The 16,956-nt window shown below is 42.6% G+C and overlaps 2 protein-coding genes across 3 annotated transcripts in view; one reads left to right on the plus strand and one right to left on the minus strand.

The window, feature by feature from the left end:
* Window positions 1–1,161: 1,161 nt before the first annotated feature.
* Window positions 1,162–6,181, minus strand: LOC134676548 (uncharacterized). Of its 2 annotated transcripts, none has more exons than XM_063534937.1 (4): window positions 6,005–6,181; window positions 4,441–4,684; window positions 2,995–3,993; window positions 1,162–1,844 (listed from the first exon to the last, which is right to left on the minus strand). In XM_063534937.1, exons 2-4 carry the CDS (start codon window positions 4,674–4,676, stop codon window positions 1,166–1,168), a joined length of 1,914 nt encoding a protein of 637 aa, XP_063391007.1. In that variant the 5' UTR covers window positions 4,677–4,684; window positions 6,005–6,181; the 3' UTR covers window positions 1,162–1,165. The 2 variants fall into 2 exon arrangements, with proteins under 2 accessions (XP_063391007.1, XP_063391008.1); XM_063534938.1 differs by lacking the exon at window positions 6,005–6,181 and adding an exon at window positions 5,745–5,762.
* Window positions 6,182–6,479: 298 nt separating this feature from the next.
* The window catches only part of LOC134676441 (conserved oligomeric Golgi complex subunit 7), a 39,048-nt gene continuing 28,571 nt past the window's right edge, over window positions 6,480–16,956 (plus strand). Inside the window, exons 1-7 of the mRNA XM_063534838.1 lie at window positions 6,480–6,596; window positions 6,708–6,794; window positions 7,171–7,251; window positions 7,891–8,064; window positions 9,529–9,675; window positions 12,819–12,936; window positions 16,216–16,388. Of these exons, the coding sequence (XP_063390908.1) occupies window positions 6,594–6,596; window positions 6,708–6,794; window positions 7,171–7,251; window positions 7,891–8,064; window positions 9,529–9,675; window positions 12,819–12,936; window positions 16,216–16,388 (783 nt within the window). The 5' untranslated portion in view covers window positions 6,480–6,593. The remainder of the gene's footprint in view (window positions 6,597–6,707; window positions 6,795–7,170; window positions 7,252–7,890; window positions 8,065–9,528; window positions 9,676–12,818; window positions 12,937–16,215; window positions 16,389–16,956) is intronic.

Raw genomic sequence — 16,956 nt, forward strand, 5'->3', positions numbered from 1 at the left:
CCAAAATGTTCACTTATTATTGTATTGTCATGGAAACAGCTCTCGTAGTGAAATCAAATCAATTTTTTTGGGGTAATTTGGCAACTACAAACGAAAAGAAAAGAACTACAAATAACTACAAACGATTCTGAACAAGAATCAATCATTAAAGTGTCGAATTTTCCAAAATTTTCACTTATTAGTGAATTGTCATGGCAAAAGCTCTCATAGTGAAATCAAATCAAATTTTTGGGGTAATTTGGCAGCTACGAAAGAAATGAAAAGAACTACAAATAACTACAAACGATTATGAACAAGAATCAATCATTAAAGTGTCGAATTTTACAAAATTTTCACTTATTATTGTATTGTCATGGAAAAAGCTCTCGTAGTGAAATCAAATCAAATCTTTTGGGGTTATCTGGCAGCTATGAAGGAAATGAAAAGAACTGCAAATAACTACAAACGATTCTGAGCAATTATCAATCAAGTAAGTGAACGATTGATCAAGTTTTTATTTCATTCAGTCCATTCCTTGAAAAAGACATCAACGCGCTCCTTTAGTGAAATCAATTTTTATCCCGTAGTAGGTACCAAAGCTTTTACTCTGTAAGTCCTAACTTTATAAGCTCTAACTGTATAAAGCCAACATCTTGGTCAAACAATACGGCTTGGTCGTTGCTTGACATGAACGCGCTCTTGTCTTTAATTTCATAAAAAAGCTCTTTATCGGGAAAAGACATCAACGGGCTCTTAAAGCTTTTTTAGTTTTTTTTAATTTTTTGGGGTTTTTTGGCTACTACAAATGAAAATAAAGGAACTACAATCAACTACAAACGATTCTAAGCCAGTATCAACAATAAAAGTATAAGATTTCAAAAGTGGGGTGCTGGGATTTTTCTCACCCCCATAACTTTTTTTTGGGGCAACTACAAATAAAATCCTTTTAACTACAATCAACTACAAACAAAATACTATAAGAAAAAAAATATAAATAAAAAATTGGTCAAGGTCGGGTGCCAAGTTCACAGAGGTCAATAACCTACCTACCTACAACTGATCTGCTTTGCCTGAAGGTTGACTGGTAGATAATGCCTTATGGCATTAAGTTTACCTTTTGTACAGTTTGTATTCTTATGTGCAATAAAGATTAAATAAATACCAGGAAATAAAACCACCATCAAAATTAAAATCTGCTAAGTTTATTAATCATTTTCAACCTCTGCTGTATATTCTTAAGCCTCTCCTTATTAGTTAAAACCTTTTTCTTGTCCCTTTCCTTCTCACACGTGGCTCTATCGCTCGGTCTCCCTTTCATAATGCGCCGCACTTCAGTCAAATGGAAAAATTTATTGCCACAATGTTCGCAGTCCAACCTAGAGCCTAATTCACTCACAGTTTCTCCAAATATATATTGGGTATTCCCCTTATTTTTTAAAAACAGACAACATATTTCACACAATTTAAAAGTCGAAGATACCGTACTCGGAACTTTGTGGAATCGCTTCTGATGCTCTTTTATCTCGAGTTCCGACGCCACGAAATCGCATTGAACGCATTTTATTTTGACTAAATGGCCTCTGATATGATTTAATCTGTCAATTTCTGTGTCAAAACGTTGGTTACAAAGATGGCAGCGGAGTATTACGTGATAATTGTCCAAATGCGTTTCAATGTTGTTGTATTTTAGGCCGCATTTGGTGCAAGATTTGAAGGTCCGGGGCCGGTAAGGTTTGCTATGTTTTGTAGCGATGTGGTCTTTTAGGGCTCTCTTGGTGGCTATGAAGCGGTCGCAGTACTCGCAGAGCATGGGCCGGGGCTTCCGGATGTGCATATGCGACATCTCGTGCTGTATCTGGTTGAACCTGGAAAAAAATGGGGTAGATTGTAACAGGAACACAGCCGGCGGTTTACGTGAAACTTGGCGTGGAAATGGAAAGCTATTGCAAAGCTTACCGTGGGATTTAAATACTCAATATCTTTATTGCGAATAAGGAATAGTCCATGCAGTAGTGGGTACACAATCAAACAAGTTAAAACAGGAAAAAATAAAGTAATTTTAAAACATGTCAAAGATATAGAAAATAAATAGCACCTAATAAAATTGATAATGTCATTAGAGGGTTCTATTGTTTCCCAAATAGGTTTAAGTCATAATGTATTGTTTGTCCGATATTTCGTTAGTCATAATTGGTTTTTCTCGGAAACGCGTAAATTTTCAGGATTGCCATAAAACAAACTTAACCTAACCTACCCTATCTACAGCACAACCTTACGAAAATCCTGAAAAGTTAACGGTTTCAGTTTTATGACTAACGATAATATGACAAACAATACATTATGACTTAAAACTTTATGGGAAACAAAGGGACCCCGTCATTAGAATAAAAATGAATAATTATACAGATTAATACAACACATCACAAGATTCAACAAACAATAATAATAACAGTCCAAAACAATAAAAATCAAGATAAAATTTAGTCAATCTGTGTAAGAATGTCCCTATAATATTTATTATTTATAAGACGCGCAGCGGCGCAGTGGCCGTTAAGAAAAATAAAACCAATTATTTCTTGTCTATTTTATAATTTATCACGGTACCGTAAAATGGGGTGAGTTGGGTGAAATTTGACTTTCAACCCTCGATATTTTTACATGTGAAAACTGAATGGTGTATATAATAAGTGGTTCGGACATTTGTATTTTATTTTGGGTAGTTCCATTTCATAACTTTGACGATAAAGAGGAAAACCCACCTCACCCCTGTAGTGCCTCGTATTTGGGGTGAGAGGGGTTTTCATACAAAGGTGATTATGGAAGATTGTTGGATTCTTTTTTTTATTATGCATATTACTATAGCCCCATTTTAAATTGGAATACATTATTTTTGTAGCAGTAGCCTTAAAATCCCTTCTCACCCCCCTCTCAAACCTTCTCTCCCCATTCATAACCCAATTCTCCCTGCGAAACCTACTCACCCCGTTTTACGGTATCTTGAACTTAAAAACTTACCTTGTGGGAAACATCTGCTGGCATTTCTTGCACCGATAAACGCCTGGCTTAATCAACTCATCATGATGCGTACTAGGTGTATACACAGCATCTGTCTCTTTCACAATGACTTCTGTACCTTTCTCTTCATCATCATCATCAATAGATATAATCATATCATCAACTATGACATCATCATTTGTAATACTGTTAGCAAGTTCATCAAACCAGGGCTCGTCAAAAAGGTTCATGTCGACTATACACTCTTTAGTCAAATCTTTCATCACTTCATCATCGTGAATATCATCAATTTCATCTTCAAATGTGAGACGACTTCTTATTTTCACTTCATCATTCGGTTTTGGATTACTTGCTTTTACAACATCAAACATATCAAGTTTTTGGTTGTCTACTTTAGGTTGGTATTTAGGTATTTCATAGTCTTTTACATCTATTTCAAATTTCTCAGGCACTTTTGAGCTGGTCACTGAGATTTTGGATTCAACTTTATGTGAAAGTTCTATCTTCTCAATGACTACTTTCACATCTTTTAAAAGTGCTTGTCTTAGCAATTCAGTTTCACATTTAGGCGTTTTCTCAGTCTTTTTGATTGCATTAGTATTAAATATTAATGGCAAATCATCATCGTCATCAGTGGAAACTTTTATATCTTTTTTGTTACTATGATTAACCAGTGGTAAGTCTTCATCGTCAGAATTATCTATAAAGGTAACTTTTTTAACTATTCCTTTACTTTCATTATTCTTAGATTTATCATTAACTTTCATGTCAAGTTTGTTTTTATTTTCTTTGACTGGGTTTATAAGCGTTTTATTTTCAGTAATGACTGGTTTGATGGCTGCTTCAATTTTGATGACGTCATTTTTGTGTTTGTTTCTTGTGTGATGTTTAAGTTTATATCGAGATGTGTAATAAAACAGACATAGAGGGCACTGGTGTAGCTCCTTCTTAATGAGTGGAATGATTATATGTTTCCCATTGTGAATTAAAGCATCATACCTGTAAATAAAATACAAAGATTTTGACAAATTATTTGCTCTATAATTATAATAATATGTATTTTACTATAGAAACCCTTTTATTTATGAAGCAAACTAAAAATTCATTCTGACACAAGCCCTTTTCTCAGATATCAAATATTATATCTAAATCTAATGTTGACTCCAAAACTAAGAATTATCTAACACTTCAAAATCGTCAAACATTGTCATTAAATATTACCTTTTTATTTAATGTGATAAATAGGGTTTTTTAAAAGAAGTTGGGGTAGTTTTTATCTCAAAAGTCATTCCTTAAGGGAATGAAAAGGGAGGTGGAAATTTGTATGCGGAATCAATAACTGCTGAACCAATTTTGATGAAACTTGGTATAGAGATAGTTTGAGACATTTTGAAACAGACAGTAAATTTTAATATACATTGGGCCTAACAAGGATAAATAACTTACTTATTCAGAAACACCTCTTCACAAAAGTCACAATGCTCCACACTGCGTGTCTTCAGAACGGTGGATTTGATTGTCACATATGAAGCTCCCAGCGCATTCACAGGCACGTCATCAGCGGATAGCGTTTTCAAAGGGACATCATCAGCAGATAGCGTCTTCAAAGGGACGTCATCAGCAGATAGCGTCTTCAAAGGGACATCATCATCGCTGCTTAAGGAGATCGTGTCAAATGCCATTATGATTGCTGCAAAAAAATTAGTAGTTTTATACACACTTATTCATGTACAGTGAGAAAAACATTTAGCTTAGGGTGGTGGGTGGTACTGGTACCTATTCAATTTCTTTGTCCAATGTCAGTGTGTCTCAAGCTCTCATTAAAGCAAAATGTGAGACACAATACACATTGGACTCTAAGCTAAACAAACTATGTAAAATATAATTCTACATTTTATACATATCAATTATGTTCGTCGATTTCAAGTCTTTATTATTATTTGTATCTCCTTGGATATCACGGGCCTATAATCCCGGTTTTTTGATAGGCTTGCGTGGGGACACAGATCCAACACGTAGAGGCCCGTTGGAGAGCTTTAATGTCATGTAGAACGCCTGCTGGAACCCGTTCACAGGTGCAACAATAGACACCCATGAACCGGTCTCAGCAGGCATTGGGACTATTGTAGCAAAAGTGAATAGTATACCGGTCTATGGATTGAAGTTTGGGTGGACAATGAGACTGGGCTATTGTAAAGAGTTCGGACACCTGCCATAACAATGCTAACACACGTTATCGAGGCAGGTGGTGACTTGCCGCTGACTAGATGGGCCCCTGAAACTGCCGTCGTGAAGACGACCAGGGGCAACATCGGTGTGAGCGGCTCAGGGGTGTCGAGAGGTGTGCGCCGCTTTCTACCCAGTGGCTGTTACCAGCCACTGTGCCAACTCGCGTCTTATGCATCTTTCACTTCCACCCCTGGAGCATATAGCTCTAGCGACTCCTCTCTGGACAGCCAATTAAGGCAATCCAGAGCTGAGAGTCCTGCGGGTCCCCTTGGGGTCCACTCCGACCGACGAAGACACGCCGGAGACGGAGACCCTGACCGACTCTCGGGAGCACTCGGGTCCGTGGGGTCGTTACTCCCCAACAGCTCGCCACAAGCTGCCCTGCGGGCTTATTATTATTATTATTATGAATGGGCTTAGACGTAGCCTACGATGGAGCGAGCTCGCCCAGAAGGTGCCTGTTCACTCTTCAAGTCTACTATGGTAATGTGATGTAGTGGTGTAGGTAATACTTCACTTACCACGTCATTATTACCAATTACTATTAGATCTCATTACGGGGGTGACATCGTCAGCGTCTCGGCGTGACCAAACCCCTTAAAAAAAGTCTACTAAGAAATGAATTCAAATACAATTCTTGTGACGCCAAAACACAGTGAAATTAACTCCCCTTTGTGTAGCCATAAATCCATATTAGTATAGAAAGCAAATCACAGAATTAATAGTACTACTTACGCAAAGTATTAAAGCTAATAATATCAAATGAATTAATTATTATTACCTGTACTGCTAGTTCACGCAAGAGATTACCAATATTTACGAAATTGAAGTATAAATAAACTTATCATGAAATAAATTAAAATACACACACAACACCACAATTAAATGATTTTACAATTACATTATTATTAATTATTTACATAAAAATATTACGACGCGTACGTTACACGCTGCCATCTTTATTGCTTTTTTATTTTTTTATGCGTAGCGCATATGTCACTTCAGCTGTTAGGGATGTGGAACTTTTCAAATCATAATCGATCGACTATCAATGGATATCAAGCTTTTTTTGCACGAGACGATGATGGCGTTTTTATAGGAAGTAACCGGTTTTGACGTCACTACTTGCACAACGTTGAAGCGTTTTTCCGTACTTAACCTTATGATATTCGAGTTGTTTGTCAAAAAATGCCTCTTCGCGGTCAGTCAGTGTATCCAGGCCATAATTGTAAAAAAAAAAGGTCAGTCAGTGTCACGTCAAAGTTTGTTTTGATGTTTATGTCGCGTCAGCTAAAAAAACCTACTTTTGCGTTTATTTCTTGATAAATTATTGATAAAAGTTATATTATTTCTTTAATTATACATATCCAATGGTAAATATTAGTCCGTTTTTATAACATACTCAATGCTAGTACCTTATTCGAGTGCAATGTAATCAATAAAATCATAATTATTTGATTTTACCCGTACACATTTTGTTATAGGAGTTAAAAACCTTTGGAGAAGATGATTTTGATCCCAAAAAATGGATAAACAGGGCATGGAGTTCAAGCGGGAACCAGGAGAAAGAGGTGATGTAATATTTAACATGTATACTTTAGGTTATAATAATATAATAACAAATTATTCTTATATCCTCAGGGTGTCTGACCCCCTATCCCGTCATAACACTTTACCATCCATGAAGATTACTGTAAGTTCCAAATATTCCAAGTCTAAATGAAATAAAAGTCTTGAAGTACCTCTTTCAAAGGTACAATTGCGGCTATTCAAGTATTGATGTTTCCAAACCAAGGAAAACAATGTTTGTGGCTCCTTAAGGTTCCTAAAACTAGTGATTTCTTCTGCGGTTGGCTCTTCTCAAAAGTTTGCCAACCCCTGACCCTGACATATACAAAACCAACTAAATTAAAATTATAAAATAAAAGTGAATTTCTGTTTTTTTAGGTGTTTGTAGCAAACACAGTGTCGAGACTACAACTCTACATGAAGCAACTTACCAACTCGCTGGATGAGACAACCACACAAGTATATTCATTTTATCATCTATAATAAATAAATAAGATAAGATAAGATAAGAATAGCCTTTATTGACCAAATTAGAATTAGTACATATTGCATTTAAATTAATTCACATTTCATTTATTAGTTTCAATATCTTTCCTAATGAATTTTTAATAAATATATTTTAATGTCATTGTTTTTAATATTTTAGTCTGCCTTCTTGGCATAGGCCTCCTCCAGCTCTCTCCACGTCTCTCTATCCTGTGCCGTCCTAATCCAGTTTACTCCCGCATGCTTCTTAATGTCATCTGACCACCTCATTATTGGTCTCCCTTCTCTCCTCTTTCCATCTCTAGGATACCATTCTGCTACCTCTCTATCCCACTTATATAAATAAATAAATAATAAATATTATAGGACATTTTTACACAAATTGACTTGCTTCAAACTTTACCGGTCGCCGTGGTAAGACCTAGGATTTACAATATTGGTGTTGGTAAAAGCCCGAAGTAAACTAGTAAGATTTAACATTTCGGGCTTTTACCGATCGGCATCGGTAAAAACTAGGATTTACCGGTAAAACCTAGGTTTTGCAGTACATCGGGCTTTTACAGTAACATATAATATATTCTGTTGCTGTTAACAATTATTTTAATTGTGCAGATAGTAAACTCAATACCCCGCACCCTGCAAGATGCCGCGGCGCTCCAACTGGAGGGAGCCCTACTGCAGCAGCAGCTCCTGTCGCTTGAGGAGAAGGTGGAAGGAGTGGAGGAGCAGACGGGGCACTCTATACTCAGCCTGCAGCGGATCGACCAGCTGAAGAGTCGGTTAGAGGTACGCTCTCACCAGGGATGTTGCAGATGCAGATTTTTTGACAACCGCGGATGCGGATGCGGATATTTAAAGGCTCACATCCGCGGATACGGATGCGGATGTCAAGATTAGGTACTTAAAAAACGTCAAATATTACATTTTTAGTAATATTTATTTCAAAAAAAAAACAAAAGGTTTATTATTTGAGCAAGTTTGAGGAGGGAGCCCTACTGCAGCAGCAACTCCTGTCGCTCGAGTAGAAGGTGGAAGGAGTGGAGGAGCAGACGGGCACCAGCGGATCGACCAGCTGAAGAGTCGGTTAGAGGTGGTGCTCACCAGGGATGTTGCTTGTTGATTATTTATTATTATTTATAGTTAAAGGCTCATATCCGTGGATGCGGATGCGGATGTCAAGATTAGGTACTTAAAAAACGTCAAATATAACAATTTTAGTAATTGTTATTAAAAAAAAAATAAAGGTTTAGTGTTAGAGCAAGAATATAAGTGCGTTATATTTAATAAACAGTAACTTGGCCAACTTTTCTGGATCTAGACGATTTCGTTATAGGTAATAACGAAAGTACCTAGCACGACTTGTTTGACATCCGCATCCGCATAAGCTCCACATCGATTTTTATGCGGATGTCAAGATTAGGTACTTAAAAAACGTCAAATATTACATTTTTAGTAATTTTTATTTAAAAAAACGAAAGGTTTAGTAAGAATATAGGTGCGTTATATTTAATAAACAGTACTTGGCCAACTTTTCTGGATCCAGACGATTTCGTCGTTATAGGTAATGACGAAAGTACCTAGCACGACTTGTTTGACATCCGCATAAGCTCCGCATCGATTTTATGCGGATGTGGATGCGAATATTCGCAACATCCCTTTGAAAAATAAGTCACGGCAAATATGTAACAATTATGAATCATATACGATTTTTAAAAGGGTGATTCAATTAAAAGACACGTCAAGATCGCGAAGTCTTTTTCTAAAAAAACTAACTATATTTATATTTAACGTTATGTTTTGCCTCTCGTCAGGCGTGGCTCACTCCGCGATTTCGTCGCTTTGCTAGCGGGTAGCTAAAAGTACATCCGTTCCACATCAATTTTGGTGGCTAGACATAAGCCGCGCGTGGCACTGTCTCCACCTAGCGGCCATGTCTGTCCTGGGGGCCGATTTTTGAAATTCGACCACACGATTTCGTGTATTTCGTTAAATAATATCTCCACTACTAGGCATTTAAATTCTACTAATAGAATTGAAATCGAGTGGTCAATACCAATAGATTCAAAATTTCTATCGCTCGTATTTCAAAAATTAGCATTTCACCGTTTTCCACCGATTTTCGAGTGACGAAATCAAGCGATCGAAATTCAAAAATCGGCCCCCTGATCGTAACAGCCGCGTTTTGTTAGAGAGTGAGTCTTCTGTACCTAGTACTATTAATTATTTATTCTGTGCTCTCGTTTTATTCAGAACGCAGCTTCGGCGCTCCGCGAGGCAGATAAATGGGCAGCCCTGGCGACCGCTTTAGAAGATGTGCTTGAATCCGGTGTACCCAACAAACCAGAGGAGTTGGAGGCCCTGGCAGGACAGGTCACAGCCCTGACACACAGTCTTGAGGTAAGTAATAATTTATTTCTTAAGTAAGAACTATAGGCAGTGGAAGCAGCCCTGGCGACCGCTTTAGAAGATGTGCTTGAATCCGGTGTACCCAACAAACCAGAGGAGTTGGAGGCCCTGGCAGGACAGGTCACAGCCCTGACACACAGTCTTGAGGTAAGTAATAATTTATTTCTTAAGTAAGAACTATAGGCAGTGGAAGCAGCCCTGGCGACCGCTTTAGAAGATGTGCTTGAATCCGGTGTACCCAACAAACCAGAGGAGTTGGAGGCCCTGGCAGGACAGGTCACAGCCCTGACACACAGTCTTGAGGTAAGTAATAATTTATTTCTTAAGTAAGAACTATAGGCAGTGGAAGCAGCCCTGGCGGCCGCTTTAGAAGATGTGCTTGAATCCGGTGTACCCAACAAACCAGAGGAGTTGGAGGCCCTGGCAGGACAGGTCACAGCCCTGACACACAGTCTTGAGGTAAGTAATAATTTATTTCTTAAGTAAGAACTATAGGCAGTGGAAGCAGCCCTGGCGGCCGCTTTAGAAGATGTGCTTGAATCCGGTGTACCCAACAAACCAGAGGAGTTGGAGGCCCTGGCAGGACAGGTCACAGCCCTGACACACAGTCTTGAGGTAAGTAATAATTTATTTCTTAAGTAAGAACTATAGGCAGTGGAAGCAGCCCTGGCGGCCGCTTTAGAAGATGTGCTTGAATCCGGTGTACCCAACAAACCAGAGGAGTTGGAGGCCCTGGCAGGACAGGTCACAGCCCTGACACATAGTCTTGAGGTAAGTAATAATTTATTTCTTAAGTAAGAACTATAGGCAGTGGAAGCAGCCCTGGCGGCCGCTTTAGAAGATGTGCTTGAATCCGGTGTACCCAACAAACCAGAGGAGTTGGAGGCCCTGGCAGGACAGGTCACAGTCCTGACACACAATCTTGAGGTAAGTAATTATTTATTTCTTAAGTGAGAGCTATAGGCAGTCAAACCAGAGCTGGCGACCGCTTGAAGCCACAGTCTTGAAGTAAGTAAATAGTAGATTTTTTTTTTATAGCCGATTTGAGTGTCCCACTGCTGGGCAAAGGCCTCTCCCCTTAATTTCCACGACTCCCGATTTGGTGCTTCCTCCGGCCAGTTGTTCAGGAAGCTGTCCAGGTCATCTCGCCATCTCCGTTTGGGCCTACCGCGGCCACGTCCCTCTACCGGCATCCACTTGGTGGCTAAGCTAGCCCACCTCTCCGGATGCATGCGGTAGACGTGACCGGCCCAGTCCCATTTGAGCCTAGCGGTTTTTTCGCCTACGTCAGCAATGCGGGTTTCGAAGCGCAGCGTGGTGTTTCTTATGCGATCAGTTAGTTTGACACCTAGAATACTGCGCTCCCTGGCGCGTTGGCAAACCTTCAGTTTGGACTTCTGAATCTCTGTGAGTGACCAAGTTTGAGCGCCGTAGGTTAGAACAGGCAGAATAAGAATAAGAATAAGATTTATTTCAAATAACCTTGTTGACAATATTTATATATCCTGTGGCCCCACACTAGGCTACGCCTGTGATGTGGCAGCCGGGTTTTCAATTTGTAAGGTTAAGAAGAAACTAATCTAATAAACTAATAATTAAGGAAATTTTGAAATTCAAAGAAAGAAAAAAGGAATGAAAAAGATGGTGCGTGTGTATGTGTGTGTGCGTGTGTGAGTGCAAGTGTGTGTAAGGCGTAAGGCTACAGAGATGGTTATCATGTGAGGGATTAGGTGATGACCTTCAACAGCGTCTCAGTTCGAATATAGTTAAGTTCTTTCAACCAGTTCTTGATTATGAATTTTGCTTCAAGAGGAGACTTTTCAGATATGTTGCATGCCTTTACTACTGAATTGTAAATATACGGATGCAGGAAGTTAGGAAAACGCCTCGCGAATGTGGTTTTTACGATGGGCGTAGGAATTCTAAAGAGTTTGCGCTTCAGTGACATAGGAAGGTCGCCCTTCATCAGCTCCATCATGGACCAGTAGCTCTTCCAGGAATTTTGAACACGGCGCTCAACTTCCTTGTCTTGCCTGTTACTGAAAGAGACTAGCTGGCCCAAGTAGATGTACTCGTCAACATAGTGTATGATCTGCCCGTCCACCTCGACACTACTACGTTCCTTGCTATTGGTCATCACTTGAGTCTTTGCGCGGTTCATTTGAAGTCCAAGCTGAAGGCTTGCGTTGCTCAGATCTTGGAGCATTTGCTGTAGTTCTGCTGCAGAAGGGGCAAAGAGAACAATGTCGTCGGCGAAACGAAGATTTGATAGCCTTCTGTCACCGACGACTACTCCCCTAGCCTCCCAGGAAACCGCCAGGCTCTTGAAAACTTCTTCGAGGGTGCTTGTGAATAGTTTAGGAGACAGCGGATCACCCTGTTTAACACCTCGTTGTATAGGGAACGACGGACCGGATTACTGAAGTTTTATATCGGCGGTGCTATTGCTGTATATATTTTTGATTTAGTTTATATAGTATAAATAAATAGTAGATTGTATCACTGAAAAAACTATCCAGGTCCTTTCTCTAATTTTAAAAGTACACTCCTATCCAGAAGCATAAGAAGAGATCCCTCTTAGGGATAAGTTCGCCCTTGTACTATATTTATGTTCCACGAATGTCGCGACTGACTAAAAATGTATTGCTAAAATAATTTACAACCAATATTAAAAGCAGAAGCAGTTGAAAATAGAGTTCCGGCTAATCCGGTTATAATATTAGCTGAAAATTCTTGAGCATTAGACTTTTCATTCGTCGCGACATCTATTGTCAAGTAGCGGTACTGATAAATCCACTACTTGGCGCTAGATGTCGACTACGAAAGTACCCGCGTTATGGTAAGAAAACTGATGATGTTAGTGTACATTACCACAGAATAAATAATAGTACTAGGTACAGAAGACTCACTCTCTAACAAAACGCGTCTGTCACGATCAGCACAGATATGGCCGCTAGGTGGCGACAGCGCCACGCGCGGCTTATGGCTTTCCCAAAAATTGGTGTGGAACGGATGTACTTTTAGCTACCTGTAGCAAAGCGACGAAATCGCGGAGTGAGCCACGCCTGACATTACATACACTCTAATGTTGTACATTAGTTACTTAACCTAATATGTGGTTAAATATTTTGTAGGTGTTAACAGAAGCTTCAGACTATGAAAGCAAGCGTTTGCAGTTGGAGGCGCTTTATAACCGGCTCGAAGCTGCGCTGAGCGCGCCCTTCCTTACAGCACTCGATCAAGGAGACAAGGGTGAGTCCACACTAGTATGTTGAGAGACATTAGACTATGAAAGCAAGCGTTTGCAGTTGGAGGCGCTGTATAACCGGCTCGAAGCTGCGCTGAGCGCGCCCTTCCTTACAGCACTCGATCAAGGAGACAAGGGTGAGTCCACGCTAGTATGTTGACAGACATTAGACTATGAAAGCAAGCGTTTGCAGTTGGAGGCGCTGTATAACCGGCTCGAAGCTGCGCTGAGCGCGCCCTTCCTTACAGCACTCGATCAAGGAGACAAGGGTGAGTCTACACTAGTATGTTGACAGACATTAGACTATGAAAGCAAGCGTTTGCAGTTGGAGGCGCTGTATAACCGGCTCGAAGCTGCGCTGAGCGCGCCCTTCCTTACAGCACTCGATCAAGGAGACAAGGGTGAGTCTACACTAGTATGTTGACAGACATTAGACTATGAAAGCAAGCGTTTGCAGTTGGAGGCGCTGTATAACCGGCTCGAAGCTGCGCTGAGCGCGCCCTTCCTTACAGCACTCGATCAAGGAGACAAGGGTGAGTCCACGCTAGTAGACAGACATTAGACTATGAAAGCAAGCGTTTGCAGTTGGAAGCGCTGTATAACCGGCTCGAAGCTGCGCTGAGCGCGCCCTTCCTTACAGCACTCGATCAAGGAGACAAGGGTGAGTCCACGCTAGTAGACAGACATTAGACTATGAAAGCAAGCGTTTGCAGTTGGAAGCGCTGTATAACCGGCTCGAAGCTGCGCTGAGCGCGCCCTTCCTTACAGCACTCGATCAAGGAGACAAGGGTGAGTCCACGCTAGTAGACAGACATTAGACTATGAAAGCAAGCGTTTGCAGTTGGAAGCGCTGTATAACCGGCTCGAAGCTGCGCTGAGCGCGCCCTTCCTTACAGCACTCGATCAAGGAGACAAGGGTGAGTCCACGCTAGTAGACAGACATTAGACTATGAAAGCAAGCGTTTGCAGTTGGAAGCGCTGTATAACCGGCTCGAAGCTGCGCTGAGCGCGCCCTTCCTTACAGCACTCGATCAAGGAGACAAGGGTGAGTCCACGCTAGTAGACAGACATTAGACTATGAAAGCAAGCGTTTGCAGTTGGAAGCGCTGTATAACCGGCTCGAAGTTGCGCTGAGCGCGCCCTTCCTTACAGCACTCGATCAAGGAGACAAGGGTGAGTCCACGCTAGTAGACAGACATTAGACTATGAAAGCAAGCGTTTGCAGTTGGAAGCGCTGTATAACCGGCTCGAAGCTGCGCTGAGCGCGCCCTTCCTTACAGCACTCGATCAAGGAGACAAGGGTGAGTCCACACTAGTATGTTGATAGACATGAGACTATGAAAACAAGCGTTTGCAGTTAGAGGCGCTGTATAACCGGCTCGAAGCTGCGCTGAGCGCGCCCTTTCTTACAGCACTCGATCAAGGAGACAAGGGTGAGTCCACACTAGTATGTTGATAGACATGAGACTATGAAAACAAGCGTTTGCAGTTAGAGGCGCTGTATAACCGGCTCGAAGCTGCGCTGAGCGCGCCCTTCCTTACAGCACTCGATCAAGGAGACAAGGGTGAGTCTACACTAGTATGTTGACAGACATTAGACTATGAAAGCAAGCGTTTGCAGTTGGAGGCGCTGTATAACCGGCTCGAAGCTGCGCTGAGCGCGCCCTTCCTTACAGCACTCGATCAAGGAGACAAGGGTGAGTCCACGCTAGTAGACAGACATTAGACTATGAAAGCAAGCGTTTGCAGTTGGAAGCGCTGTATAACCGGCTCGAAGCTGCGCTGAGCGCGCCCTTCCTTACAGCACTCGATCAAGGAGACAAGGGTGAGTCCACACTAGTATGTTGACAGATATTAGACTATGAAAGCAAGCGTTTGCAGTTGGAGGCGCTGTATAACCGGCTCGAAGCTGCGCTGAGCGCGCCCTTCCTTACAGCACTCGATCAAGGAGACAAGGGTGAGTCCACACTAGTATGTTGATAGACATGAGACTATGAAAACAAGCGTTTGCAGTTAGAGGCGCTGTATAACCGGCTCGAAGCTGCGCTGAGCGCGCCCTTCCTTACAGCACTCGATCAAGGAGACAAGGGTGAGTCCACGCTAGTATGTTGACAGACATTAGACTATGGAAGCAAGCGTTTGCAGTTGGAGGCGCTGTATAACCGGGTCGAAGCTGCGCTGAGCGCGCCCTTCCTTACAGCACTCGATCAAGGAGACAAGGGTGAGTCCACACTAGTATGTTGACAGATATTAGACTATGAAAGCAAGCGTTTGCAGTTGGAGGCGCTGTATAACCGGCTCGAAGCTGCGCTGAGCGCGCCCTTCCTTACAGCACTCGATCAAGGAGACAAGGGTGAGTCCACACTAGTATGTTGACAGACATTAGACTATGGAAGCAAGCGTTTGCAGTTGGAGGCGCTGTATAACCGGCTCGAAGCTGCGCTGAGCGCGCCCTTCCTTACAGCACTCGATCAAGGAGACAAGGGTGAGTCCACGCTAGTATGTTGACAGACATTAGACTATGAAAGCAAGCGTTTGCAGTTGGAGGCGCTGTATAACCGGCTCGAAGCTGCGCTGAGCGCGCCCTTCCTTACAGCACTCGATCAAGGAGACAAGGGTGAGTCCACGCTAGTATGTTGACAGACATTAGACTATGGAAGCAAGCGTTTGCAGTTGGAAGCGCTGTATAACCGGCTCGAAGCTGCGCTGAGCGCGCCCTTCCTTACAGCACTCGATCAAGGAGACAAGGGTGAGTCCACGCTAGTATGTTGACAGACATTAGACTATGGAAGCAAGCGTTTGCAGTTGGAGGCGCTGTATAACCGGCTCGAAGCTGCGGTGAGCGCGCCCTTCCTTACAGCACTCGATCAAGGAGACAAGGGTGAGTCCACGCTAGTATGTTGACAGACATTAGACTATGGAAGCAAGCGTTTGCAGTTGGAGGCGCTGTATAACCGGCTCGAAGCTGCGCTGAGCGCGCCCTTCCTTACAGCACTCGATCAAGGAGACAAGGGTGAGTCCACGCTAGTATGTTGACAGACATTAGATTATGAAAGCAAGCGTTTGCACTCGACTCGGCTCACGAGTTAACAATAATGACACTTTCACACTTTACTCTGTCAAAGTCTTGTATCTCAATAATCATATTCATATTCATCTTATTCATATTGAATAAGTGAATGTACAACGATTTCTGTAAACGGCCTATAGGAAGTGACCTCACCTTCTTTCTTATTATAATCATATTATCTGTATTTATAATATAATGTCTGTTTTTTTTTCAGAACGCACGGCATGCTACGTGTCCCTATTCCGCGGCATGAATCGCGCGTCGTCCGCCGCGCGATGTTGGCGACGCTCTGTCTGCGCGTCACTGGCGACGCAATGGCGCCGGTCGGCGGGACAGCCGTCGCCAAGAGTCGCCGCGCTCGCAGGGAAGGGAGAGGCACACACGCATGTAAGATGCTATCTCTGTCTGCACGTCACTGGCGACGCAATAGCGCCGGTCGGCGGGACAGCCGTCGCCAAGAGTCGCCGCGCTCGCGGGGAAGGGAGAGGCACACACGCATGTAAGATGCTATCTCTGTCTGCACGTCACTGGCGACGCAATGGCGCCGGTCGGCGGGACAGCCGTCGCCAAGAGTCGCCGCGCTCGCGGGGAAGGGAGAGGCACACACGCATGTAAGATGCTATCTCTGTCTGCGCGTCACTGGGGACGCAATGGCGCCGGTCGGCGGGACAGCCGTCGCCAAGAGTCGCCGCGCTCGCGGGGAAGGGAGAGGCACACACGCATGTAAGATGCTATCTCTGTCGGCGCGTCACTGGCGACACAATGGCGCCGGTCGGCGGGACAGCCGTCGCCAAGAGTCGCCGCGCTCGCGGGGAAGGGAGAGGCACACACGCATGTAAGATGCTATCTCTGTCTGCGCGTCACTGGCGACGCAATGGCGCAGGTCGGCGGGACAGCCGTCGCCAAGAGTCGCCGCGCTCGCGGGGAAGGGAGAGGCACACACGCATGTAAGATG

This window comes from Cydia fagiglandana, chromosome 24 (assembly GCF_963556715.1).
Source record: "Cydia fagiglandana chromosome 24, ilCydFagi1.1, whole genome shotgun sequence".
In the NCBI taxonomy this organism is placed as follows: Eukaryota; Metazoa; Arthropoda; class Insecta; order Lepidoptera; family Tortricidae; genus Cydia; species Cydia fagiglandana.